General features: G+C 45.8%; 1 protein-coding gene and 1 long non-coding RNA gene across 2 annotated transcripts in view; both read right to left on the reverse strand.

The window, feature by feature from the left end:
* Window positions 1-26,310, reverse strand: part of LOC146209871 (sodium-coupled monocarboxylate transporter 1-like) — a 216,187-nt gene that overhangs the window by 109,694 nt on the left and 80,183 nt on the right. Inside the window, exon 7 of the mRNA XM_084581392.1 lies at window positions 1,944-2,073. Within this exon, the coding sequence (XP_084437518.1) occupies window positions 1,944-2,073 (130 nt within the window). The remainder of the gene's footprint in view (window positions 1-1,943; window positions 2,074-26,310) is intronic.
* LOC146209873 (uncharacterized) lies at window positions 14,097-16,165 on the reverse strand. The gene is made up of 3 exons (XR_014707700.1): window positions 16,013-16,165; window positions 14,961-15,101; window positions 14,097-14,225 (listed from the first exon to the last, which is right to left on the reverse strand). It is a non-coding gene; the product is annotated as an uncharacterized LOC146209873 (long non-coding RNA).

Raw genomic sequence — 26,310 nt, forward strand, 5'->3', positions numbered from 1 at the left:
TTGGCGTCTTGCCGCTTGTGTTTGCTGGGCTAAAGGGCTGTCCTTTGAGCAGATCTACAGTTCTGTACAGCGGAGCTGATGTGCGATACTTCCCTGCGTCTCCCTAGGCACTTCTTCACATCAGCGTAGCTACCAACCAGCTTAAATTGTACTGCCGCCCAAATGTGCATTGGCGTGCGCGGCCGTCACACGCACCAGTTCACACGCACGCATCCCGGCCTCGGCGGCAGCTTTTCGGTGGAGGCGAAAAGCAAGGCGTCCGTGTGCTGTGCGATGTCAGTGCACGCTAAAGAACCCCAGGTGGTCGAAATTTCCGGAGTCCTCCACTACGGCGTCTCTCATAGCCTGAGTTGCTTTGGGACGTTAAACCCCACAAACCAACCAAACCAACGCACCAGTTAAAACTTTGGGCTGCTGTACCTGCAGCTTCGTGTGGATCGTGTTAACGACCTCATGCCTGTTTTGCCTCGCCCTTCCCGCCAGAATGTCATTTTTGTACACCCCGATTTCATCGCTTCCTCGCTTCTTTCTTCGACGGGATGATATCCGACGACTGCTAACCTCAACCTGCAGCGGGTCATTCCGCACCAAGAAAACTGCCACTCTGCTGCAGAATGACCATCCATAAACGTCAGCTCGTACCGTCTTAAGCCGGCGTACCTGGAGACCACAGACGAATATCGTTCAGTGCCATATGCCACCTACAACCCTACCGTCCGCTGTTTCCGACTTCCCGTGGCTCCTCCTGCGCGGCCGGCCTTCAGTTTTCTTTCGACTGACAGTCTAGGCGGGGGCCCTGCAACGCCCTCCTCTGGCGGCGCCAAGAGCATAGGCATGCACGGACACTGGAAAAAGAAAATAAGATGGCGGCTGGCGGTGGTACGTGAAGCCACTTCATAATGTTCTTTTTTGGACTAGATCCGTGTCAGCGGTCTCGTCCTCCTCTCCTGGGGTCTCCGGCCTAGAGCCTTTATTTAAGACAGCAGCATGTTGCGGCAACAGTTGTATCGCATACGAGGTTCCAGATATTTTTCTGCAGTCATAACGACAGTGTACGGGATATTCTCCATTTATTAAGGCGAAATAGATTATTGGCTGATATTGTCGGCGTTTGTACGTTCGGTCACACTGTAGCTTTCAATCGAATAATGTTATGATGACGTCATCAGAAAGACAATAATCCGGTCTCAATTGGGAATTGAACCTCGATCCCTAGGATACCTTTTTGAGCGCTTTAACCAATTCCGTCACGCCCGGAATAGTAAAACTCACTTCAAAATTTTTGTTGTCTACCGTGAGGAAAATAGCTGAAAATAAATAAATCCTGTATCCACCGGGAATCTAATAATCACCTTATTCGATCCCCAGCTGAGCGCTTTGACCAACTGCGCCACGCGTGGGATCGTAAAACGTAGTACATCATAATTCTGCTTGTCTATCGTGAGGATGATAGTAGCGATGACCATGACGCTGGATTTAGTGGCAATGGAAATGATTACATTAGAAATGATAATGGCAGTGCATTTAGTTGATAATGGTGAGAGTAAAAGGGTGTACTGTGTGCACCAGCACCGCTTAGACGTTCGCATTGCTGCAGTGTAGATTTCGCAGTGTTCTCAGTATTTCTGATAACATAGCTTTTTTTGATGTCACTGCAAATGATTGGCCATTTTGAAGTCTTATTGGATGGAAAAACAGCGCAAACGACAAACACAAGAGATATCAGGTGCGTTGTAATATATTAGGTCAGGGAGAGCCGTTAATGTAGAACGCGTATCTACAGACAATACGTGAAATGCATGAATAAACTTTGTGGTTTGTAAGTTCCCCATATCGATATTTATATTCGCCATTATTCCCTGTTTGAGCCAGAAACAGCAAATTACTTCACATTTATGCATTTATCATGCATAAAAATAAGCGTATCGTGAGGTGAAGCTTACCTGGTCAATACTCTGAATAGTTCCCAATAACTCAGGGTCACAGCCACGGAACCAGAGCGTGAGAGCTATTCCTAAGAACAGCCCAGTCAAATACACCATAAAAAGCAGCACTGTGCTAGTACAAGCAGTTCTGGAATGAAAACGAAATAGGTGCATGAGCGAGGCGCTTACTTTGAGGCTTACTTTGTAACTGCAATGCCAGCTATCCTTAAATTACTACGTACGAAACGCACTGCTCCAGCTTGATATTGCCAGTTCTGTTTTGCCTCCAGAATTTGTTTCTACAGACTACCTGAAATGGTAGTAGCTGCGCAAGGAATTTGGTAAGCTGCACGGATATCACCGAGCTTACACATACTTTATTAGCACTAACGCAGATGTATTTCATTGAAAGTGTGGTCTTCCCACTGAACTTTCTTAGCAGTGCATAGAGCTCCTTTAAATTGAAGTATTATACGAAACTTGACAGAAATAAATTAACAGAGTGCTAGCTTCAGATCTGCACCTTTTGCATTGACACTTTTTCTTTCACACCAATGATTAAAAATGGCTTATTAATATTTTCTAATTATTAACGTTAGTGAACGAAAAGCATACTTCAGATTAGCATAGGTGACTATGAACAGCTGTAATTGATATGACTGCTCTGTGTGTCACCGGAGTTTGTAGACCCTTGAAAAAATATAGAATTGGACACACCATATATATATATATATATATATGTATATATACGTTTCATAAACGTCTTCCGGGATCTAGACTTATGTTTAAGATGAAGTAGAGGCGCAAAAACGAAAACAATGGTTTATTTCCGACGTTTCGGCCGAGGCCCGGCCTTAGTCAAGGAATGACAATATATATATTGCCGCGTGCCTCTCTGAAAAGAGGACAAAGAGGACCAAACTGAGTGTAGTGCGTGGAACTGTTCCGATCAATGATCACTCGTTACATTTTATTTATTTATTTATTTATTTATTTATACTGCAAGCCTTTTGACAGGCTTATACAGGAGTGGACAAAAAAAAGTCACAATTTCACAGACAGTGTACAATATATCCTAGAAGACAAAAAAAAAACAACAACGAGGGAATAACAAGGAACATTGGACAACAAGGAACATTTTCGTACCGACAATCTATGCACATGAAATACACTCAAAGCACTCCGTGATTTGCTAGGGCAATCCGCATAAATGCCTCTGCTCACATTGTTGCAGTTTGCTGGGCAAAAAATATTTCCACCTTGGTGATGAATTCATTTGCAGATGTGGAGGAGACAATGTCGAGTGGCAGATTATTCCAGACTTCTATGATGGACGGAAAGAAGGAATGTTTAAACGTGTTACAGCGGGTGATAAATGGCCTGATCGTCCTGTCATGGTTTGTTCTGGCTGAATGTTTGTATGATGGTTTTAAGTATTCTTGTTTGTTGATATTAATACAGTCATGATAGAGAAGGTAAAAAAATTTTAAAGAAGCAATGCGTCGCCGGCTGTTCAAATTGTTTGGACGTCTGCTTTGTTGCGCAGCGCGGTTGCCGAGACATGCCGCGAGTACTGCGAAAAAATAAACCGAAGGGCTTTGTTTTGCATCGCTTCTAATTGATTGTTAAGGTATGCTTGATGTGGATTCCAAATTATACTGCCGTACTCAAGGATTGGTCGTATGAGGGACTTATAACTTGCTAGCTTTACTTTAGCTGGCTCTCGTGCAAGTTTCCTCCGAAGGAATGCAAGCTGTCTGTATGCCTTAATGCACGTTTCGTTGATGTGTGCATCCCATTTCATTGTGTTTGTGATGGTAATCCCTAAATATTTAACTCTGTCGACTTCTGCTACTTGAACTCCCATTAGATCATAAGTAAACTTTAAGGGCACCCGTTTTCGGGTTTTACTCATGGAAGCGGTTTTTTTCATGTTTATTTCCATTCCCCATTCTTGGCACCACCTGGAAATATTAGTTAAGGAAGAATTAAGGCGTATCTGGTCGTTAATAGTGCGCACTGTAGTGTAGATGACGCAGTCATCTGCAAACATCCTTACCATTATATTAGGTTCGACATGAGAATGAATTTCATTAACAAATATTAAGAAGAGAATGGGACCCAGCACTGACCCCTTCGGAACCCCGGAGTAGACATCTAATTCTTCAGATTCACATTCACCTATTTTAACATACTGTGTGCAGTTTGAAAGATACGCAGCTATCCAGTCTATTACGTAAGTCTCAATACCTGTAGCCTTTAGCCTGTTAATTAGTTTACAATTAGTTTACAATTTACAAGTTTACAATTTTCTGGTGGAGCAGCCGGGTACGATTTCAATTTTTGCTGAGTTCCCCCCCCCCTCAGGGCAACCGAGAGCCTCCACGGTTTTGGCACCGGTCCATCGCAGTTGCAGCCGCCGCCTTCGAGGTCAGTCGCCAGAGTTCGGGCCCCTTTCCTGCACGCCTGTCGCCAACATGCATAGATCTAATGCAAACATCGCGGCTAACAATATCTTCACCCCAGGTTGTTGTCCTCCAGTCTCGAACGCCACCTTCCTTCCATGGCGAGCTTTATGAGGACGCTGAAGACTGGCTGGACCAATTCTAACGGGTCGCCAATTACAACGGCTGGGATGAGCAAAGGAAGCTTTATAATGTGTACTTTGCTCTCGAAGATTCAGCGCGGACGTGGTTCGTTAACCACGAAACGACATTGGCATCATGGGGCCTTTTCCGTTGCCAGTTCTTGGCTACCTAACACCGCCAACGACCGAAGAGAGCGTGCGGAGTCGGCGCTGCAATCTCGCGTCCAAGCCCCTAAAGAAAGTATTGGAATGTACTACGAGGACATGTTCCGCCTTTTTAGGCGTGCTGATCCAAATATGTCAGAGGAGAAGAAAGTGCGCCACCTAACGCGCGGGGTGAAACAAGAAATATTTGCTGGGCTTGTGCGCAATCCACCTGACATAGCATCATATTTTCTAACGGAGGCCACCATGATAGAACAAACACTTCGACACAGGGCTCAGCACTATAACCGTAACGTGTCCGCCATGTCACCGGTCGTCTATGGCTCCGGCTTCAACGGTTCTGATGATGCTTTAAGGGAGCTTATTCTATTTGTGGTCAGAGAAGAGCTGAGACACATTCAGCTACAGGGTCTAACGTCGTCGTCGAAGCTTCCATCACTCGCGGAGGACGTTCGCGAAGAAGTTAGGCAAGCCATCCCGGAACCGTCTGTGCCTGGTGCGCACCCAACGCCACCGAGTGTGCCAACGTACGCGTCCGTGCTTCAGCAGCATACCCTCTGAGATCCTCCAAGAGTGAATCCCACTGTGCCTCATCCCAACCAGCATCATAGTGGGTACGATTCTCCCAGAGCCAGAGTGGACACCCCTACTCGCGATCCAAGCCCGCGCCGTTCTCCTCTTCTAGGTGAGGCACGGTTTCAAAGGACTGACGTCTGGCGTGCCCCTGACAATCGGCCCCTTTGTTACCACTGTGGTGAGGCCGGTCACATGTTGAGGTTCTGTCCGTACCGCCGCGCCGGACTTCGTGGCTTTCATCCGTGTGCACGATGTCCTCGGAGTGATGAACGACCACCCGCAATCTAGGAGTACCTGGCGACGCATACGAATCCTCCAGACGTCCCACAATCCGGGTCCCGCGTCATTACCTCTTCCCGTTGTCGTTCTCCAAGTCCACGTCCATGTACATACCGCACTGGCCGCTCGCCGAGCCCCCGCTCCCTGAGCAGTCGGGAAAACTAGGAACAGCGACCTGCGGAGGTGAGGCCGCTGACGAGCGAAGTGTCGAACATCCTCCATCAAGTTTAGCACAAGATAACGGCTATCAGACGGCGTCATGTGACGATGAACCTGAGTGCGCAACTTCGGACATACCGGTTTCTATCGACGATTTTCTCATTACAGCATTAATTGATAGGGAAGCGGACTATTCAGTTATGAGCAGTGGTTTAGCCAGAAAATTGAAGAAAGTTTTAAACGAATGGACTGCGCATCAGAGCTGCACTGCAGGGGGACACCTTATTACCCCGGCTGGAAGATGCTTTGCGAGAGTTGCAATTGGCGGATTTGTCTACTTTGTTGTACTTACCCACTGTTCGCGAGACGTCATACTCAGCATGGACGTCTTACAGGCTAACGGTGCGATAATTAATTTGCGAGAATCACGTGTGACGTTTTCCCGAGCCAAGCCATTGTGAGATCTAGCGTGGACGATTCATCAACGCCCGCTCTACGTATTATAGCTGCTGACGTTACGGTCCCGCCAAGGAGCAGCATTATGGTCTTGGTAGAACGTGACTCGCCATGCGACCGCGGCGTACTGGCAGAGAGGAACGTGGGCCTGCTTCTTGAGAAAGGGATCTGCGCTGCAAGAGAACTGGTTCGCTTGCGAGACGGTTGTGCGAAGCTATGGATTATAAATTCTGGGACCGAGTTTCAGCACGCGAAAGGAACGGCCATTGCGTATGTTGCCGACTTTATTGAGCCAGCGAACGTCTGTACTCTGGCGCCCCCGTCGCCAGCCGGATGCGATGCACCCGACATTTTATTAACTGTGGACATTAATCCTAATCTGTCGGTGGTTTAGCGGCTGCGACTCTTAGAGCTGCTTCAGGATTTTGCTGGATCCTTTGCATCGTCTTCGAAAGTTGGGCGCACCCTAGTAGCCAAAGACCACATTATGGTTGACGCGGAGACCAAGCCGATTTCACAACACCCATACCGCGTGTCGCCAACGGAACGAGAGGCTATTCGGAACCAGGTGCAAGAAATGCTTACCAACGACGTGAAGCCCCTGGGCTTCGCCTGTAGTGTTGGTGAAAAAAAAAGACTACAGCTTGTGTTTTTGCGTCGATTGTCCTAAGTTAAATCAGGTAACGAAACGGGACGTATACCCGCACCTACGTATCGACGACGCATTGGACCGGTTACGCAATGCCAAATATTTCTCATCGCTTGACCTCAAGAGTGGCTACTGGCAGATAGAAGTGGATGAAAGGTACCGAGAGAAAACAGCGTTCGTCACCCCTGACGGCCTGTATGAATTTAAAGTGCTTCCTTTCGGTCTATGTTCTGCGCCAGCAACCTTCCAACGAATGATGGGCACCGTTCTCTCTGGACTGAAGTGGCAAGCGTGCCTAGTGTATCTTGACGATGTCATTTTCGCGGCTAATTTTGAGGAGCACCTCGACCGGCTCCGAATGGTACTATAGGTGCTGCGTTCAGCCAAACTGACGATAAAACCCCAGAAATGCCATTTCGGACTCCAAGAGCTCCGCTTTCTTGGCCATGCTATTAGTGCTGAGGGCGTGAAATCGGATCCCTACAAGACTGCTGCTGTGGAAACTTTCCAGCGCCCAACCCACAAAAAGTCCGTTAGAAGGTTTTTGGGACTTTTTGCCTATTACAGGCGTTTCGTCGAGAATTTTTCAGCAATTGCCGAGCCCATTACGCTTCTTACCCGAGGCAATGTTCCTTTTGCGTGGCAAGATAATCAAGCGGATGCCTTCAACGAATTACGCCGACGACTGCAGGCCGCTCCGATACTTGCCCATTTTGATGAAAAAGCTGCTACGGATATTCATACCGATGCCAGTAATATTGGACTCGGTGCCGTTCTTCAGTGGCAAAATGGCACTGAGAAAGTTGTCGCTTACGCGAGTCGCTCTCTTTCAAAAGCAGAGGCAAACTTCAACCACGGAAAAGAAATGTCTCGCGGTGGTTTGGGCGATAACTAAGTTCCGACCCTATCTTAACGGCCACCCTTTTAGGGCTGTGAGCAACCACCATTCGTTATGCTGGCTAGCCCACCTCAAAGACCCCTCTGGACAGCTTGGAAGGTGGAGCCTTCGTCTCCAAGAATATGACATTATGGTTGTATACACGAGCGGCCGTAAGCACAGTGACGCCGATTGCCTGTCTCGTGCACCAGTTGATGCTGCCCCTCCCGACTGAGAAGACGATGACTTCCCGTTTCTTGCTGTCGTCACGACCACCGACGTGTCCCAGCGTCAGCGGGCTGACCCCGGTTTACACTCGCTTATTGAGCATCTCGAAGGCCTTGATGTAGCTGTCCCACGTGCTTTCGCACGGGGTTTATCCTCCTACAGCATTTGCAATTGCGTCCTATATAAGAGAAATTCTCAGCAAACAAGGAATCCTTTCTTCTCGTTGTGCCATCCGACCTCCGGTCAGAAATCTTGCGCGCATGCCACGATGAGTCTTCGGCTGGTCATTTAGGAGTCACGCGAACATTAGCACGCATTCGACAAAAGTACTATTGGCCTAAGTTGCTGCCTTCAGTCCAGCACTACGTGAGAACATGCCGAGATTGCCAACGGCGAAAGACACCTCCGCTGGAGCCTGCAGGGCTCCTTCAGCCGATGCCTCCGCCAACAGCCCCTTTCCAGCAAGTGGGTATGGATCTTCTGGGCCCTTTCCCAACGTCCGCATCAGAGCACAGATGGATAGTAGTGGCGACGGACTACTTAACGTGATGTGCCGATTATTTCTACAACTACTTAATAAACGGAACTAATATCTCCTTGGTATCTTTTTTGTAATATTTAGGTGTCACAATTTCCAGTGACCTTACATGGCATTTTACGTTACATCCGTTACTGATGCCAATCGCACACTTGGCTTTCTTCGGCGTAACCTAGCTCAGGCACCTTCTTCTGTTAAACATCTAGCTTATGTAACCCTTATAAGGCCCAAATTGGAGTACGCATGCGCATTGTGGGACCCGCATTTTCAAAACTTGATATCTACCATTGAATTAACACAAAACCGTGCAGCTAGATTTATCTTCGCTGACTATTCTCGTAATACTAGCGCCACTAATCTAAAAGCTAATGCCGGTCTCCCAAGCTTGCAAGCACGCCGTAAAATATCTAGATTTTGTTTATTTCATAAATTTTATCATGCCTTATCACCTAGCAGAGCAGTCATCATGCCGATTCATCGAACATCCAGTCGCATCAGCCACACCTTGGCTGTTTATCCGCCACATGCCCGAACGACAACGCACCTCAACTCATTTTTTGTAAGGACAGCCATCGACTGGAACGATGTTCCCGCTGACATCGTCGCTCACTCTAACCTAAGCCATTTCAGAACCGCCATTGAAAACTTTTTTGTTAATCTCGACAATACTGTCAAGCCTACCCCTCATGTAAAACCCCGTACTCCTGGGGTCTTTGAGGTATTGGCGTTAGCACTGGGGCTACCACTAAGGCGATAACCATTCGACCGCCGATAGCTATTTAGAGATCACTTGTTCGTGCCCCCGTATGGCATGTTGGCTTCGGTCTTTCATCTCGGCTTCGTCGTTTGTTAAGGTCGCGGCCGGTGCACATCGTTGTCACTTCGCTGGGCAGCGGCGTCACCTTAGAGTCTAGACGTGTTCTCGTCGACGTTGTCGTCGTGTGCAGCGGCCAATTGATGGCTATGTCGTCGTCACTCATCGTCGTCGGCGCAGGATCTTCGTGTTTTCGTCGTGAAGCAACCTCACCTCCAAAGGGTGCTCTTTTTAGTTTCCCCTAAGGTGGCTAGGGGACCTTCCTAGCACTTAACCGCGACCTGACGACACACCTCGGGCGTTTTACGGGGGCTAGGGGCCCTTCCTTGCACTTAATCATGGCCTGACGACACAAATCGGGCGTTTTACCGCGAAGGGAAGCGGGACATACGTATTGGTGCCATGTGCTCAACCCTTCGCAAGAAGGCAGTCGATTTTCTGCGGTCGCTTGCCAGGACGGAATCGAGTTGATTCGATGGCGAAACCGCGCAAGCCGAGTCGTCTGTAATGGCAGTGGTGTAGAATGTGTCCTGTCTAAGCGCAATGGAAGCACAGTGGGTGGTTTTTGGAAGTCCTCCAGCGGTCGCATTTCCTCGGGCTTCGACGTTGCTCGTAGGCTTGGCGGCCGGGAGCCAAGAAACAGAATTGAAGCGAAGGGGGCCTGGTGTCGCACGACTCGGAAGCGAGCTACGTAACGCGCCGGCGTAGCTCACGGCTGGTGATTTCTCAAGAGCGGCTATCTCGTTTGGCATACCAAGGGCCTGCTGTACCTCCTCTCGGACGATGTCCGCAAGAGTCGCCAACTGGTGCTGTTGAGGTGGTAGTAGTGGTCGGCGAAGTGCTTCACGGCCGACTTCGCGTATGATGTCTCGAAGGCTGACTCCGCACGCGGATAGGCTGCTGTATTGGCTTGCGCAGGCCTACTGTAGTGGTCGGTTATAATGGCGCATCCGGGTGTCTATCGATTTCACTATATTGGACGCTTCGCTTTCAAGTTCGGCCACGGTTCTTCGTGAATTTCTGACAAGTCCTGCAAAAAGCGACTCTTTAACGCCTCTCATCAGAACTCTCACCTCCCCTACGGTTATGTTAGGGCGGTGCGGTGAAACAGGTGCTTCATCTCCTCAACGTAGAGCAGGGGAGACTAAGTTTGGAGTTGAAAGTCTTGATTGAAGGAGTGCCTGGGCTCTTTCCTTTCGGATCTGGCAAAGGCAGCAAAAAATTCTTTTTTGAAATTCTCCCAATCCTGCAAAGCTGCCGCGTGATTTTCGGACCATATACGGGTAGATCCATAACCAGCAAAGTCGACTTGCCTTAGTTTGGCTTCGTTGATCCAGGTGTTGAATTTTGCCACGCGATTGAACAGGTCGACCCAGTCTTCCGCATGTTCGTCCGGTCGTCCTTGGAAGGAGGGGGGCTGACGGGGTTGAACCAAAACCAAGGGAGCTTTCTCCTCGACAGGGCAATCTCCGCGATACGTCACGGTGTCAGGATTTAGCATTTCCACCAGTGTCACGTGGTGGTGTAAATGCCATCGACAACAAATGAGGAGGCTTGATCTTCACTGAAATGAAGATTTTATTGGGGCTGTCTTGCGTCCGCGAAAGAACTGAACAATTCGGCTCCAGCGATAGCAACAATCTTGCTCAGCGGTCGTCGATCTACGAATGCCTGTTTCACGCGTTAGCGCTTCATTAAAGGGTTGCAAAGAAAGATCGGGATAAAAACGCGAATTGTGACTAGTACAACCTAGAACATTTTAGAAATACACTCGAGTGGTTGGAACCTTCGAGAAACATCTTGTAGTATCTTACCCGACAAAGAAACTGATAAAGCTGCGTCTCGCGATGAGCATGATCAAACAAAGAACGCAGAATTGATAAGCATGACAGGATTAGAGTAATACGGACGCATGCTGGCGGTTCTCGAAAAAAAAAGAACATGTACAGATTTAAATTGTGAGTGATAATATATATATATATATATATATATATATATATATATATATATATATATATATATATATTTGTGTGTGTGTGTGTGTGTGTTTGTGCGCGGACGGAGTGCAATTTGACTAAAGGTTTTCCCTTTATTCCCCAGGCTCGCCTGCCTTTTGGCTGTCAAGACAGCGGTGGAAAATTGCAGTCTTCCCGCTGAAATTCGGCCCGATTCGTCTGGTGGCGTAGCCGTCGCGCCTCTGTTCGCTGCCTCCTCGCTCACCACGCCACCATGGAATGAGGTGAACGGGCGCAAGCAGCACGCAGAGAGTAAAGACGCGCGCAAACTTCGTCGTGGCGGCAAACGACAACGTCCTACTAGTGTTGCGAAACCGTAACCGAAACACGACTGCCCCGAGCCGACAGACAAGTCAAGACGATTTTGCTTCAAAGACAAAACCACGGAGCGGCGCTTGGGGCGTCAGTCGTCTGCTGTAACCAAACATAAAAGGATGTCGTTTGTGCTCTCTTACGAAGTTGTCTGATTTAACGAACTCGACATAAAGTAAAGTTGGTGCCGAAACCCGGGATGCACGCCGTGACCTTACGAAGACAACTGCTAGTCCTGGAGGCGACTAATAACAAAGAAGAAGCCAATTTCTACCCCGAAGCCGCCACTCAGTGCTACAAGAGTGCAGCGACATGGAACGACACAAAGCGAAGAGAACGGCTCTTCGGTCTCACGTGACCCGCCTCTTTTCCGATATTGACTCTTGCATGAAGAGCCGCATGGACAATGTTAAAAAACTCAGTGTTTTGTTGCGAGACTTAGCGCTCTGCACACCCAGCTGAACGAAGTTACCGCCTCTGTCGAGACTCTAGTGCCATAGAAAGACGCTCAGCAGGACTACGAGGAATCTATCGAGTATTACGACGGGGTCGTTACTTACATCGCGAAGCTCCTAGAGGAAATTAAAGAAATTCAAGGAAACAGGCAGCCGAAAGAAGCATCACCACCCAACGGCGCAGCCACGACGAACGGGGCCTGCCAGGTGAAACTTCCAAGGTTAGAACTCATAAAATTTGACGGCAAAGAAGTGTCATGGCAAAACGTTTGGGAGCAGTTAAACAAATGATCCACAAAAACGACTGTCTGAAGACCTTGGATAAATTCGGATACCTAAAATCGGTGGTGACAGGCGAAGCAGCGAGAACGATACAGGGCCTCCCTCCCACAGCGTAGTGCTATGACGACGCCATATTGCTGCTCACCAGACGTTTCGGAAAAGCGAACGCCATCGTTCAAGAGCACATGCGTGCGCTCTTGGACCTCGAGCCTGTGCGGAGCGCCGTAAACATACGCTCCCTCCGGAGGTTATACGATACCCTCGTCTCTCGGATCCGCGGCCTGCAGGCGCTTGGCCAGGAGCACGAAACGTACGGAACACTACTCTTCCCCGCTGTACAGCGCGCTCTGCAGAAAGAATTATTGCCCGACTTCTGTCGGACCGTGGCGAAGGAGGAGGCGTCGGAAACCTTAACACAGAGCCCTGCCGGAGGAAGAATTCCGGTGCGGGACGACGACGCACCGGGAGAGTCAACAGAAAGAGAAACAGCTTCAAAAGGTACGCTGTCATTACTTACCAAGCTCGCTGACTTTCTGAGTATAGAAGTGCAAAGCCGCGAAAACCTGGTTACGCAGCAAAGTATGACCAGGAAACAGCAGGTGTCAAAGCCAAAGATGTTCAGCCCAGCAGAGAGTAACAAGAACAGCCCTGTAACGAAATATAAATCATCACCAGCTCCACTTCACCAAACGGCAAAACCAAATTGTAGTTTCTTTTGCAAGGAGAATAACCACGAAACTGCCGCTTGCTGTGTTAGCATTCCATTAGAAGAAAAGAAGAAAACGATACGATCGGGAAGGCGTAGCTTTCAATGCGTGAAACCGAATCACCGTGCTAACGAGGGCAGAAGCATGATTAGATGCACAATTTGTGCAGGACGACACGCTGCCACCATGTGTGATCTGGAAATCACCCATCCGAAAGCCGAGGCAAATGTGAACGATGTGACGGCTGTCCCCGCGAACTTGCAGTCTACGTGAGAAGAGCCTAAAAAGTGAGAAGTACTGCTACAAACCGCAACAATATTGTGTGCCGGCAAACGTAAAGCTCTGTACTTGCGTGCTCTCTATGACAGCGGAAGCCAACGGTCATTCATATCAGCGAACCTCGGTTGTAAAATTGTTGGAAAAGTAACGCTAAGAATTGGTGTGTTCGGCGGACACCAGTCAGAACGAGATTTTAACAGAGTACTGGTGTCGCTAACCGCGCGCAATAAGAAGCTGTATCAGATCCAAGTTCTTGAGACAAACATAATCTGTGAGCAAAGGATCCCGATCCCTGACCTCAAGATTAAAGAATTGCTTGGATCCCTGACTGCTGCTGACATGACTTGCGATAACGAAAGAGGTGACGTAGACCAGCTTATCGGCTCAGAGCACTACTGGGAACTTGTAACGGGAAGAAGCAACCCTTACAAAAATGTCTATGATCACTTTATGCGATGTCTTTAGACAATATGATCATAGACGCTATCGACCATCAAAAGAAAGTATTTAGAACACGTATGATCTATGTATGATCTCCCTTCCGATAATTGGCCACCGTGATTGAATAGAATGTATTTACATAGAACGTATTTATGATTAGCCTATTGATAGCGTATATGGACACTGTAACGACTGTGTTCCGATGATTGGCCACCGTTATTTTAAAGAATCGTGTTCATACAAAGTATTAATACCTTGTGTTATGCTAACTATATTTCAAGTGTCCAATATTAACGTGTATTTTACTCGCTATTCACATGCATGTAATATTTCGTGAAAAGTGAGAGTGGCGAAAGAAACAGATGCAAATTCATACCTTCATTTATTGCACAAACCCTTGACACATAAACACTTGGTTTCCGACGGCAACGACATTGTGTGTTTGATGTAACAGCCATATCAAAATTTATCATGGTGTCACCTAGAAAAGAAATATACATGCTCAAAATTTTTCTGCCAATTTCGCACGCTTTGTGCTAGCATCACACACATCTCTCTTCACTCAGATGCCTGTTTTTCCTCAAAATATGCTAACTGGTTTCCAACCACTTTCTGTACAAACTAGTACCTGCAAAGCACCCTCAGGAGATAGAGACTATTGCTGTGTTTAGTTGTATTCCTTTTGATCCTCTATATCATTCGACATTAGTTTATCACAATAGGGGCCCAGGAAACAAAGGAGTGAAATTTACACGCCAGTATGCTTGGTCATCAGATAAACTCTCTCCTCTGCCATTTGCTACATCAAGCAAACACACATGTTGAGCGGCAACGTATCAGTATGTATACATACATTTTGGTGCATGCTACCAGCAAGTGATGCCACTATGCCTGTTTGCTCCCATTTTTCCTGAGTGATGGCTATGTTTGCCATAGCAGATGACGCACACAGATAAGTAATTACTGAAGGAGACCAGCTACACCAAGCACCTAGGGGAATACAAGAGCGATAATAGGGAATGATGAAGTATATTATAGTTAGCCTACAATATGCAGTCACACATACTTTTTGCTACATATGCAGGTAACAAGTCTCAATAGTGTATTCCCAGAGAGTAAGAAAATAAGAAAGTGCCACTCATGCCCATCTTTTCCTTTCAAGAGCTTGTCACCAAGGTAAAATCTTTGTCACATATGAAAGCAAAATTTAGAATACCTTTCTTTTATAAAAAGTCCACATGAATGCTGCTACGTCCCACTGCTACTTGTCCAGGAAGTCAGGTTGCCTTGTTACTTGTCGGCACAGACCACGGCAACAGGGTGTCTCCAGATATGGTCGAATGAAGTAACAAGAGGACTGCATGTACATATGAGAACACTAGTCAGAACAGCAGGAAGAAAGATTTTTTGAATAATAAAGGAAAAGTCAAATTCACAAGTATAAGAAACATAGGAGGAGTATTTTATATGGTTGCTGAGTGACAGCATGAAAAGCCCAGAATTGAAAACGCAATGCTCCACTGAGGAAAATTACATAATCATAAAATACATAAATACATAATAATCTAGGTAATCTCAGGAATAGTGGCAAGTCTTATGTAGGCACTATCTTTTGGAGATACGTGGAAAGACAAGTCAGATGGGGTGGTAAAAAATGACTGGTTTGGTTTATGTGGTTTAACATCCCAAGGCAACCCAGGCTATGAGAGATGCTGTAGGGGAGGACTTCAGAGCGTTTGACGAGCTGGGGCTCTTTAACGTGCACTGACATTGCACAGGACATGAATGCCTTTTTGCTTCAATTTTGAGCTTACTGCTGAACTGGTCGTACTCAAAATAGGTTGGCGCTACTTTTATTTAAATTTTGACAACGTCCTTTTGAGGATACAAGACTTGCATGTGTCCCAGACACATTCAGGGAGACACGTTGGCCCTGTACAAAGGCTTAAAACGTGGACAGCTTGTCTCATTAAAACCCACCCGGCCCCGCATAATCACTTTTTGGTACTTAATATTGCCTGCTTTGGCTCGTCAATAGTAGGCTACCGACAATAGGAGCTAAATTATTTCATCCTTAAAAAATCATGCAGCTTACTGCTGGAATATGCAGTCACACATAATTTTTGCTACATATGCAGTTAACAAGTCGTAATAGTGTATTGAGAGTAAGAAATTAGAAAGTGCCATAAATGTCCATCCTTTCCTTCAAGAGCTTGTCACCAAGGTAAAATCTTGATGACATATGAAAGCCAAATATAGGAGAAATACCTGTCTTTTATAAGAAATCCACATGGATGCTGAAGAAACCATGCAGCTACGTCCCACTGCTACTTGTCCCGGAAGTCAGGTTGCCTAGTTTTTACTTGTCGGCACAGACCACGGCAACAGGGAGTCTCCAGATATGGCTCGATGAAGCATCAAGAGGACTGCATATGCAACGAAAACACTAGTCAGAACAGCAGGAAGAAAGTTATTTCGAACAATAAAAAAAAGGAAAAGTCAAATGCACAAGTAACAGAAACAAACAAGGAATACTTTATATGTTGCTGAGTAACAGCATAAAAAGAAAAGCACATAATTAGAAATACAATGCTCCACAGAGGCAAACTACAATAAAATGCTTGTGCACAAAATTCTCTTCTAGAGTGGAAGATTCAGTGATATATGCTAGGGGTTACGTTTATCTGTTGTGCATGCATACGGTACTATAGGAATACAACAAGGTTGACGACTGGGCACGTTGGTATGGGTTCATACTGCACCAGCCAAAAGACGAGACACAGCAAAGAGGAGGACAGGACAAGGCTGGACTATCAACTGAATGTTATTGATAAGAAGAAAACAACGAAGACTCCTTCCGAATAGCTTGCGCACAACCCAACCGGTGGAATGGCAGGAAATTGGGAAGAAGATGAAGAAAATTCAAAGCCAATTCATAGTCAAGGCCTAACTAACGACTTTTCTAATAGATGAAGTTCCTTACAATGAAGGCTAACAGACGCCTTAGCCACACACTTGTCCTCGGCTTTAGCAATGTAAAATGCTTCAACGAACTCTCTGCAGAGTTGATTACCATTGCTGTAAACTACACCCGTATTATTGAAGTCAGGCGCACAAAGGGACGGGTCATGCTCCGACTTACACTCTCGGGATTGCACATGTAGCGCTAGATTAGAACTCGCCTTCCCTCCCAGAGAATTGGAGTGCTCAGTCAGGCGCACGTTTAGACATCTGCCTGTCTGCCCGTAGTAGCACCGGCCACAATTCAGCGGAACGTGGTAGACCGCATTCTTTCTGCAGGTGGTGAACTTTTTCTTATGTGACACTGCACAACGAAAACTATCACGAGGTACACTGTCGAGCCCCTTTCTAACTCTAGCGCACAAGGCTCCTATCTTGTTTCTCGCTGTAAATACAACGGGCAGACAGGCAGATGTCTAAATGTGCGCCTGACGGAGCACTCCAATTCTCTGGGAGGGAAGGAGAGTTCTAATCTTGCGCTACATGTGCAATCCCGGGAGTGTAAGTCGGAGCATGACCCGTCCCTTTGTGCATCTGACTTCAATAATACGGATGTACTTTACAGCAATGGTAATCAACTCTGCAGAGTTGGTTGAAGCATTTTACATTGCTAAAGCCGAGGACAAGTGTGTGGCTAAGGCGTCGGTTAGCCTTCATTGTAAGGAATTTCATCTATTAGAAAAGTCGTTAGTTAGGCCTTGACTTGGAATTGGCTTTGAATTTTCTTCTTCATCATCTTCTTCCCAATTTCCTGCCATTCCACCGGTTGGGTTGTGCGCGAGCTATTCGGAAGGAGTCTTCGTTGTTTTCTTCTTATCAATAACATTCAGTTGATAGTCCAGCCTTGTCCTGTCCTCCTCTTTGCTGTGTCTCATCTTTTGGCTGGTGCAGTATGAACTATATGAATACATTACTGTCTGGGAAGTCAACCTCCACATCACCAGGTATCAAACTATTTCAGAAGTTTCTGAAAGATTTCTATGCAATGACAGGAAGATCTTTCACTATCAAACACAGTTGCAAATAACACTAAAATCTAATAAGCCCATGTATGTTTCTCTTAAAAATGTGCAGACGAAGGAAATGTAGTTGCTGCTCCTTTTATTTATTTACTTGTAACTAATACTGCATCATTTCCAGCTATAGCATGCGTGAACACAATGCAAACAAACAATAGAGGTGAGCAAGCTTATCTAAAGATTTAGAATGACTTTTTGTAATAAAATGAACAGAAATCATCTAACTAGCCATGTACAGGAGACAATGCATGTACTAAAGCAGAGCTGCACAGATTTAAGAGCTTTAAAAGCTCTAGCAAAACACCCTTCTTGTCACTGTTGCCTTTTCACAAGCACTACAGGCTGGCCGAGAGCTAGTTTAGATACAATACCTCTAATTATCCCATTCAAACTGATCACTTTTTCAAATACATTGATAAACACAGGTACACATGGCTGAGCTTTCAAAGCATCATCTGTCGGACAAAACCCTCATTATACTCTTGGATAGGTCTGATAATAAAGATCAGCATGGCGAACAGCCATTCGGCGCTTCCATGCGCTATGCAAGCTTAATAGCCTTATCATATCTTACAGAACACTGTTGTAATTTTCAACACCTGAGAACCAAATTCCATGGGGGTTTAAAGGGACATCTTTGAGCAAAGTTCACTGTAGGATATTGCCCCCAAAAACCCAATCACAACAATCTATAAACACATGTTCGACAGCCTCTGGCTTTCTGCACAAATTACAGTTCACACCCCATGGCAGAAAGATCTCTCTCTGCCATCTATGTTTATCCAGGCAGAACCCAAACATGCAATTTAAAAAGAAGATTTTTAGCAGGTTGTAAAAGCCTTCGTTTTACATGTTAGAATGCGTTATTATTTCATAAACACAAAAGGGCCGCCACACTAATACTTCCCTTCGTCTTGCAGCCCACCCCTTCTGTAACAAGCCTCCTCATGCTTGCAGAACTCAAAAATACACAAAACAATTAAACAGAAAATGTTCTCCAACAGATAAATATCAACATATTACTTTTGTTATTGCTAGTAACTATTTGGCTCTAGGGTTAACGATGCATTAATTTAGGCTGTGAATAAAATGAGTTCGGAAGTTAATTGCAAATCTTGGTGACTAGCAAGAAAGTAAATATTTGTGTATATGTTGCTTTGAGCAAAGTAAATGTTCTCATTTAGTCACAGAAAAACAGAATACCACTTGAACGAACGTCACTTCGACGATGTATTCAGTTGTACGAACTTTATTAAATCCCCCCACTGAAGCTCTATTGAACACTATGCAAACGCACTTCATTTTAACAAACTTCAGTTATTGCTCATTTCAGTTCAACGAACATTTTTCGCGGTGCTATCCTGTGTCTTCAAAGTCATACTGAGCGCTTAAAAAAGCACAGTCTGCACTCTTTGTAGCATATTTTTATGTTAAGAACCACTCTTCATTATCGCGTGAAGAAAAGTGGCCGTTATTTAGCTTTAAAGTGAATTGGCTGTCTAAACTAGCTTGTAACCAGATGAATCCATAGCTGTCTGCACGCTTAATTAGCTGTACAGTCATAGCCAGTCAAAGCCAGATCTTCAGCCCTACCAGGCACTTTAGCTCCAAGAATTGCAAATGTGTGCATTTTGGTTAACCATGATCTGCTTGGAGAAAATGAAAGCCTTGTCTCCTCAGCAGGCCGTTGTGATAGGCAAGATTCTCAGGAGCTTGCACAGTAATTGAGTTCAGAACCACTGTAGTCCTTTCAAAAGTGCTGCAAAAGGTTACGCATTCTTCACTTGCAAATCAGCGCAGTGACAAATAAATGGGCTCAGATAAGATTTGAACAACCTAAAAATCTGTGACAGATTTTCTCTTCTTGGGCTCCAAGATTACCTCGGAAGGAGACTGTAGCAATGAAATTAGGAGACGCCTGCTTCTGGGAAAGAGAGCAATGGTTAGCCTTGACCGCCTAGTAAAGAGCAGAGACATTAGTCTGCCAACCAAGATCCGTATAACTCGTGCTATGGTCTTTCCAGTTGTGATGTATGGATGCGAGAGTTGGACTGTGAAAAAGGCTGACCGCCGAAGAATTGACGTGTTTGAACTGTGGTGCTGGCGAAGACTCTTGAGAGTTCCTTGGACTGCCAGAAGATCAAATCAGTCGATATTGTCGACCATAAACCCCGACTGCTCATTGGAGGGTCAAATTCTAAAGTTAAAGCTCAGCTACTTTGGTCATCTGATGAGAAGAGAGGAGTTGCTGGAGAAAGATTTGATGTTGGGAAAGGTTGAGGATCGCTGGAGAAGGGGTAGGCAGCGAAAGCGATGGTTAGATGGTATCCTCGAGGCACTGCAGATGAAGTTATGTGATGTTAGAAAGATAGTGAGAGACCGGAAAGCGTGGCGTGACATGGTCCATAGGGTCACGAAGAGTCGGACACGACTGAACTGGATATTTCTTGAAGCTAATGGAAACAATCTTCCACGCATTTATTTCAGTCCAATGAACTTTCATTTCAACAAACTTTTTCCTAAGGTCCCTTGAACTTTGTTCAAGTGAAACATCACTGTATGTGTACATATGCTGAGGCAGTCTAAATAAACAGTAACTGAATGTCAGCATGAACATGCACACATATGCACAGTGCAGTCAGCTATATTATGAAACCATGTTTGTCACTGAGCTATTAAAACACAGGTTTACTCAATTTTGCCTCAACTAGAAATAGTAGGTACTACTGCAATAAAACAGCTAAGTATATCTCCTGTTTTAAAGCTCTGAAGAGGCCATGAAAAATTTTCTTTAGTGCAGACTATGAGCAAGATTCACCAACATGTCAGTCTTGCGCTAAAAACACAGCAAGAATCATATAACAACACCGAGCTGGTTTCAAGCTTTGCTTTAATGAAGCCTGTTACACGTCCGCCCTTTATACTCTCAAAAGAAAACAATAAATGCAAAGCATGAACCAGTAAAAATTTTAGTTATAAAGCAAACACATGAATACAAAAAACATCAGCATGTGATACCTACCAATTCAATGTCTTATTTACAGGAAGGATGCTTTATGGCAGGGCACCCATGGCTGATAGAATAAACTGCCTCAACAGATTCATGACGCTATCTGCTTCATATTCAGGCAGCACTCCCTCGATGGCAGATGAAATCTGCTGCAAAAGCAGTGTGACAATACAATTGCATCAGCTGGACTGCAAGCATTATTGCCAAACAAGCCGTAAACGCAGTAAAAGAAAGACTTCATTAAATCCATGCTTCTCAAAACCCATAACATACCATTACTTTCCCTACACTCCTAAAGAAAAGCTGTCTCAGAAAATGAATTCCTAGCAGCTCTAGGTCACATGCCATAAGTTACCAAAAAACTCGATCCTATCATCTGTTTCAATTTTGACCCTTGTCAGCAATGTCAAACTTTAATAAACGAAGAACTTCCATAGTTGAAATTCACTTTTCAAAATATGCTGTTTCTCTGTGAAGCTTAAAGGTTCTTAGAAATTAAACAAAACAGAAGACTAAGTTTGAAAGCTCTAATCGCTTAATTCACAGCCAATTGTTAGCTTGACCCACATAACTTGCCACGCCTCCGTTAAAAAGAACACTGGGCCTGTACTAAAATAATATGTACTTACCTACTAAGGATATAAATATAACTATTACTGCCTTGAAGTCTGCGAATTGTTATAAATAAAATTATATATCACCCCCCCCCCCCATCTGTGCTTACTCTAAAGGAAAGCTTAAACACCTAATTTTACGCGGAAAGTCGTTGCTTATGGACTGTTCCAATAAAGCGGTAACCGCATGAGGCGACAACCCCTAGCGATCCGTCGCGCGACGCCGCCGCCAACGCCTGTCGTTGTCGCTGGTGCATACCGCACGGAGCGACGGCGCTCAGCGACAGAGGCGCGTTTTCAGCGTGCTCTGTTACCGCCGCCTCGTCATTCGGTCAAGGGGAATGCAATCACGCTATATCCCATTTTTAACACTAAACAGCATGAAGTACGATAAAACACTGATGAAATTTCTTGTAACGCATCGTATTTTAAAGGGTCACAGCGCAGCTGTGCGTTACTATACACTGCGATGCCGACTTGCATTGCAAGCAGCGACTTTCTCCTGCTCCTTTCGGAAATTAACAATATCAAGCCACGCTAACCTTTTTCTTTCTTTTATTACCCATCCAGGCTTTTTACTGAATTATCTCGTAGCACTTATATATACACGGATCAGACGAAGTGAGCGCGTGAAGGCACCAGGTTCTTCGCCCAAACCGGACTAGGAAAACTAACTTCACACGCAATAAAAAGAAAAAGAAAGCCAGAACGGAAGTTGAGCACCCTAAAGCCCTCTGCGATTGGCTGCCTCGCGAGCTGCTTCCGGGCGACACGCGAAATTTTCTAAAAACCCAGAAACCGAGCGACGGCGACGAGCGGCAATGCTTTGGCGGCCCTCAACCCGTCGCGCGACGGCGTCGCGCGGCATGTCGCCGCGAATTGTCGCCTCATGCGGTTAGCGCTTTAACCGGCTCCATGTGCAAATAGCTCAACGAAGAAACGCTATAAATAAAACAGATAGGTGGCGAGCGATCGCACACATCTGATGGAATTTAAAAATGACAGGTTTTATACGTCTACATAGCTTTTACGCAGTACAAGGCCTCTCTCAATATTTGAAATTTGACGGTTATGGCTGCGAGGCCAAGCGGTTGTTTGCCTTTGAAGAATTAGTAATAACTCCGCAAAAAAAAAAAAACGCCTTAAAGATCTGAACTATGTTGCAAAATGATCGGAAAGAGGCCGCGGACAATCGAGGATCACTTTTTAAAACTTAACTAGGTGATAAAAACGCTAAACAATAAAAAATCTTCCTAGAGCATTGGTCGTGCAGTATGCAGCAAAGTAAAAAATGGGTAAACGCTTGTAATGTAAAAACTGCTCACTTCTGAAACACAGAACTTTCCGCGAGTATGCGCAAAGCGTTTATAAGAAAGGAATGAAAAAGTTTGTCAACTTACATTGAAGATTTCTGGCAGAAAGAACTATTTTCCACGCTCGACGTCGCCAAACAGCCAAACGCCGCCTCTCAGTCACGGGAGTTTTTGCAGATCTTCGGTGCGCAATCACGTGACACATGAAGCTGCATCACGTGTTTTGTGGAGTTCGCTTTCTTTCTTTCTTTCTTTTTTTTCCAGTCGCGCTACCACGCCGCGCTGCTCCATCACGTGTCTTGTCGAGTTCGCTTTCTTTTTTTTTTTTTTCCAGTCGCGCTGTCGCGCCGCGCTGCTCACACGAAAGGCGGGATTAGTGGAACGCCGAGCGAGCGTCAGTCTTGTGCTTTCGTTCTTTTTCTTCCGGTGGTTTTGTGGGGTGGCTGGTATTCGAGGCGACGCAGAGACTCGGAGTGGCGAGCCCCCTTCAGCGATCGTGTGTTTGCTTCCTTCATTGTAATGAAAACTTGAGTTCTTACCGTATGCGGAGCCGCACATATTGAGTGCCTGCGCATGAGTTATTTGCACGCACGCGCGCTCACACACATGCAGCTTTGCAGAGGCGAAAAAGAAATAGCTCTCAAGACTGAGAGCATCATACATTTGTGCTAAATAAACACGAAAAACTGATTGCTGATTTCGTTACTGTTACTCGGAGACAACTTTGCTCTGTGAATATTTTGTGAAACTTTAAACCCATCCTTTTTGCTGTATTGATGACATCACTGCGGTAATACCGTGAAATTGCGCTGTTATTCGGTGAACACATGTCTGTTTTCCTTTTCTTTCCTTCTTTTGCTTTTGCTGCTGTTCATCTCTGTAATGTCTACAATGTTTATGCCAGTAATGTGTTCCATGTAAACTAGCTTCCTGTTGAGCTGTCACCTGCTGATGTTTGCGAGGGTCCTCGGCACTCTCAAGCAGTGTCCCCCCCCCCCCCCCCCCGTCCTCTGGATTTGAAAACAAAAAATTGATTGATTGATTGATTAAAGGGCGCGTAAATGAAGCCGTCACAGGTTTGATACCACGCGCTGTCTACGTTGGCTAGCCTGCCCGCTTCTCCTTTCATACCTCCCGCACTTCTAGGGGAAAAAAAAAAAGAATGCGTGCGTGCGTGTGCACTGCTGTGTGCTTTGCTCGCAGGGCGACTAGACGCCCCCCCTCCTCCAGCTCGAAGCCGCGCTCTGATGGCCAAGCGCCTCCTTGCATCCTTCACGCGCATTGGATTTGAAGGACAGCTTGCAGCCAACCTCTCGAGAGGGTGGTTGCGACTAGAACTAGCATAACGTTCCCAATGGATCACAGCGGAAGGATGAATATGTTCAGCTACAGCTGGTCGATATTCCGTGGTTCGGGTCAAGTGCGTGTTAATTGTGCCGTAAGGGCGCTTAATTGATTTACAGAGGTCGGTGCCGCGGACCGCAGGTTGCGCGCTGATATAGTTCACGAGGCTGCATGAACGCTGTGCGAAGGCTGCGAGCGAATATGCGTTTTTCTGCTGGCGCATTCTGTGCCGTTATGTGTGTTAGTTCGCCGCCCCCCCCTCCCCAGCCACCGCGCCTTCTCTTCCCCCCCCCCATCTTCCCTTACCATTAGCGCGCTTCCTTACCCTACCCTTGCCCTAAGCTCGCACCTCACCCAGACACCACCTCCAGCAAAAACATAACAAACAAAAGCAGAACCTGTAGAGCGCTCGCTCGGTTGACGCACATGTCCAAAGGCTGCTGGGTGGTGTCGGATAACCTCCGCGAGCGAAACATACGATGCGCGCGGTCAGGAACAGATGGGCGAAGATATGGCCGCTGCCTTGACGGAAGCGGCGGCGCAGAAGTGAATAAGAGAATAAGACAATCGCTAACATACTGAGCGCGGCGAGAGAAAATGTCAGCGGCGGGCGCCGATTTGTTTTCATAAGTGGTGGACAGGGGCGTATGCACAGCGGGGTGGCTCGGATGCGTCTGGGAGCACACTTCTAAACACGATCGGGTCGATAAAGAAAAAAAAAAAATACAAATTCATTTTTTTTTTCGGATGAAAATTTGGTCCTTGCTAGGGAAATGCACCCTCCATTTTCCAGTAATTTCGGCGCGTGAGAAGGAAAGCGGAGAAGGGGGGGGGGGCTCGTTCGGTAGCTTACTGTACATGTGCATATACCCAATCATTGTGTGTATGCCAATATATAATTCTAAAGTTTCGCCCATATAGCTTCTGAGGGATGAGCTACGTGGATCCGAGAGTCCAGGGCGTGCGTCTCAGCATCGCGTGATGTAACCCGACAACACCCACAGCGCGCACTCTCCACTGTAAAGTCGGCGGCGCGGTGCGTTTACCTTCCATTTGTGATGTTTTTGTATTTAATTGTGCGAGCGAGCTCGATAAAAGGACTCAGTGCGTCCTCAACAACAGCGGACGCTTGACTAAGAAATGCACGATGGAGAAAGAGCGAAATTGTAACCAGTTAAATTTTCAAAATATAACCTTATACGTTTTTATCTATAATTCATGCAAATTGATCGTATCAATTTTCCGTTTCCATTTCTTTTTTAACAGATGCTATTCATAATAAAAAGGTTATTTAAATATGAGTTGCAATGAATAGCATGCACTCAGTCAGTTAATACTATATACTTTCGATCTGAACATTTTTTCTGACATGCCAAATTGCTTCAATATATTTTAATAGATGTGTATGAGTGGTATAACCAGAAATAATTTTCGAGGGCGTTATACGGCATCGATAAAAAAAATTGCAAAAAAGGCCGAAAGAAGGAGTTCAAAAGCTTTCGGAAGGGTTTCTGACATCGAAACAGAGCCCTGGCTATGCCCCTGCTGTATATTGATAGGAGTATATACAGAGAAGTATATTTACCTAACAACTTGCTATGTACAAACTTTATATGAACTGATTGAAATACACAAAAGTAACCGTGTATGAACTTCGTATTTACGCATGTTCATACAGATTAAAAGTACGTACAATATTGATAGAGTCAATAAGGTGTTAATACAGATTCTAAAGACTGTTCACGACCATTTTTGTAAGGGAAGAAGCTCAACGGGAAACTGCGAGCAGTGGAGACACCCTTTGGGTGGTGCATTCAGGGCCAAGTATAGGGTACAAGACTTGTGACTCGCAATGCATGCAAATCACTGCTTTTCACGTATCACTTGCCGAGAGAGAAACTGCAAACTGCTTGGAACGATTCTGGACTCTCAAGTCGATCGGAGTCACGGATAATGACAGCTGTGCGGAGCACAAGCTGCTTGATTTTTCGAAGGGAATATCAGGCGCAGTGGCTCTAGATACGAGGTAGCCCTTCCATGAAAGGAGAATATAGATTTAGGTGACAGCAAGGAAGTTGCTGAGAAACGCTTGTCACAACTGACAAACCGCCTTCGAAAAACTCATCTCTTGGAGAAGTGTGACGCTGTCATCAGACAGTATTGCATGGAAGGCATAGTTGAACCCATAGTAGAAAAAGAGGAAGAGGGAAATCTTATCTACTACATGCCCCATCAGCCGGTTTTT

The sequence above is a fragment of the Amblyomma maculatum genome, chromosome 1 (genome assembly GCF_055883805.1).
Source record: "Amblyomma maculatum isolate TAMU_Amacu chromosome 1, ASM5588380v1, whole genome shotgun sequence".
Taxonomy (NCBI): Eukaryota; Metazoa; Arthropoda; class Arachnida; order Ixodida; family Ixodidae; genus Amblyomma; species Amblyomma maculatum.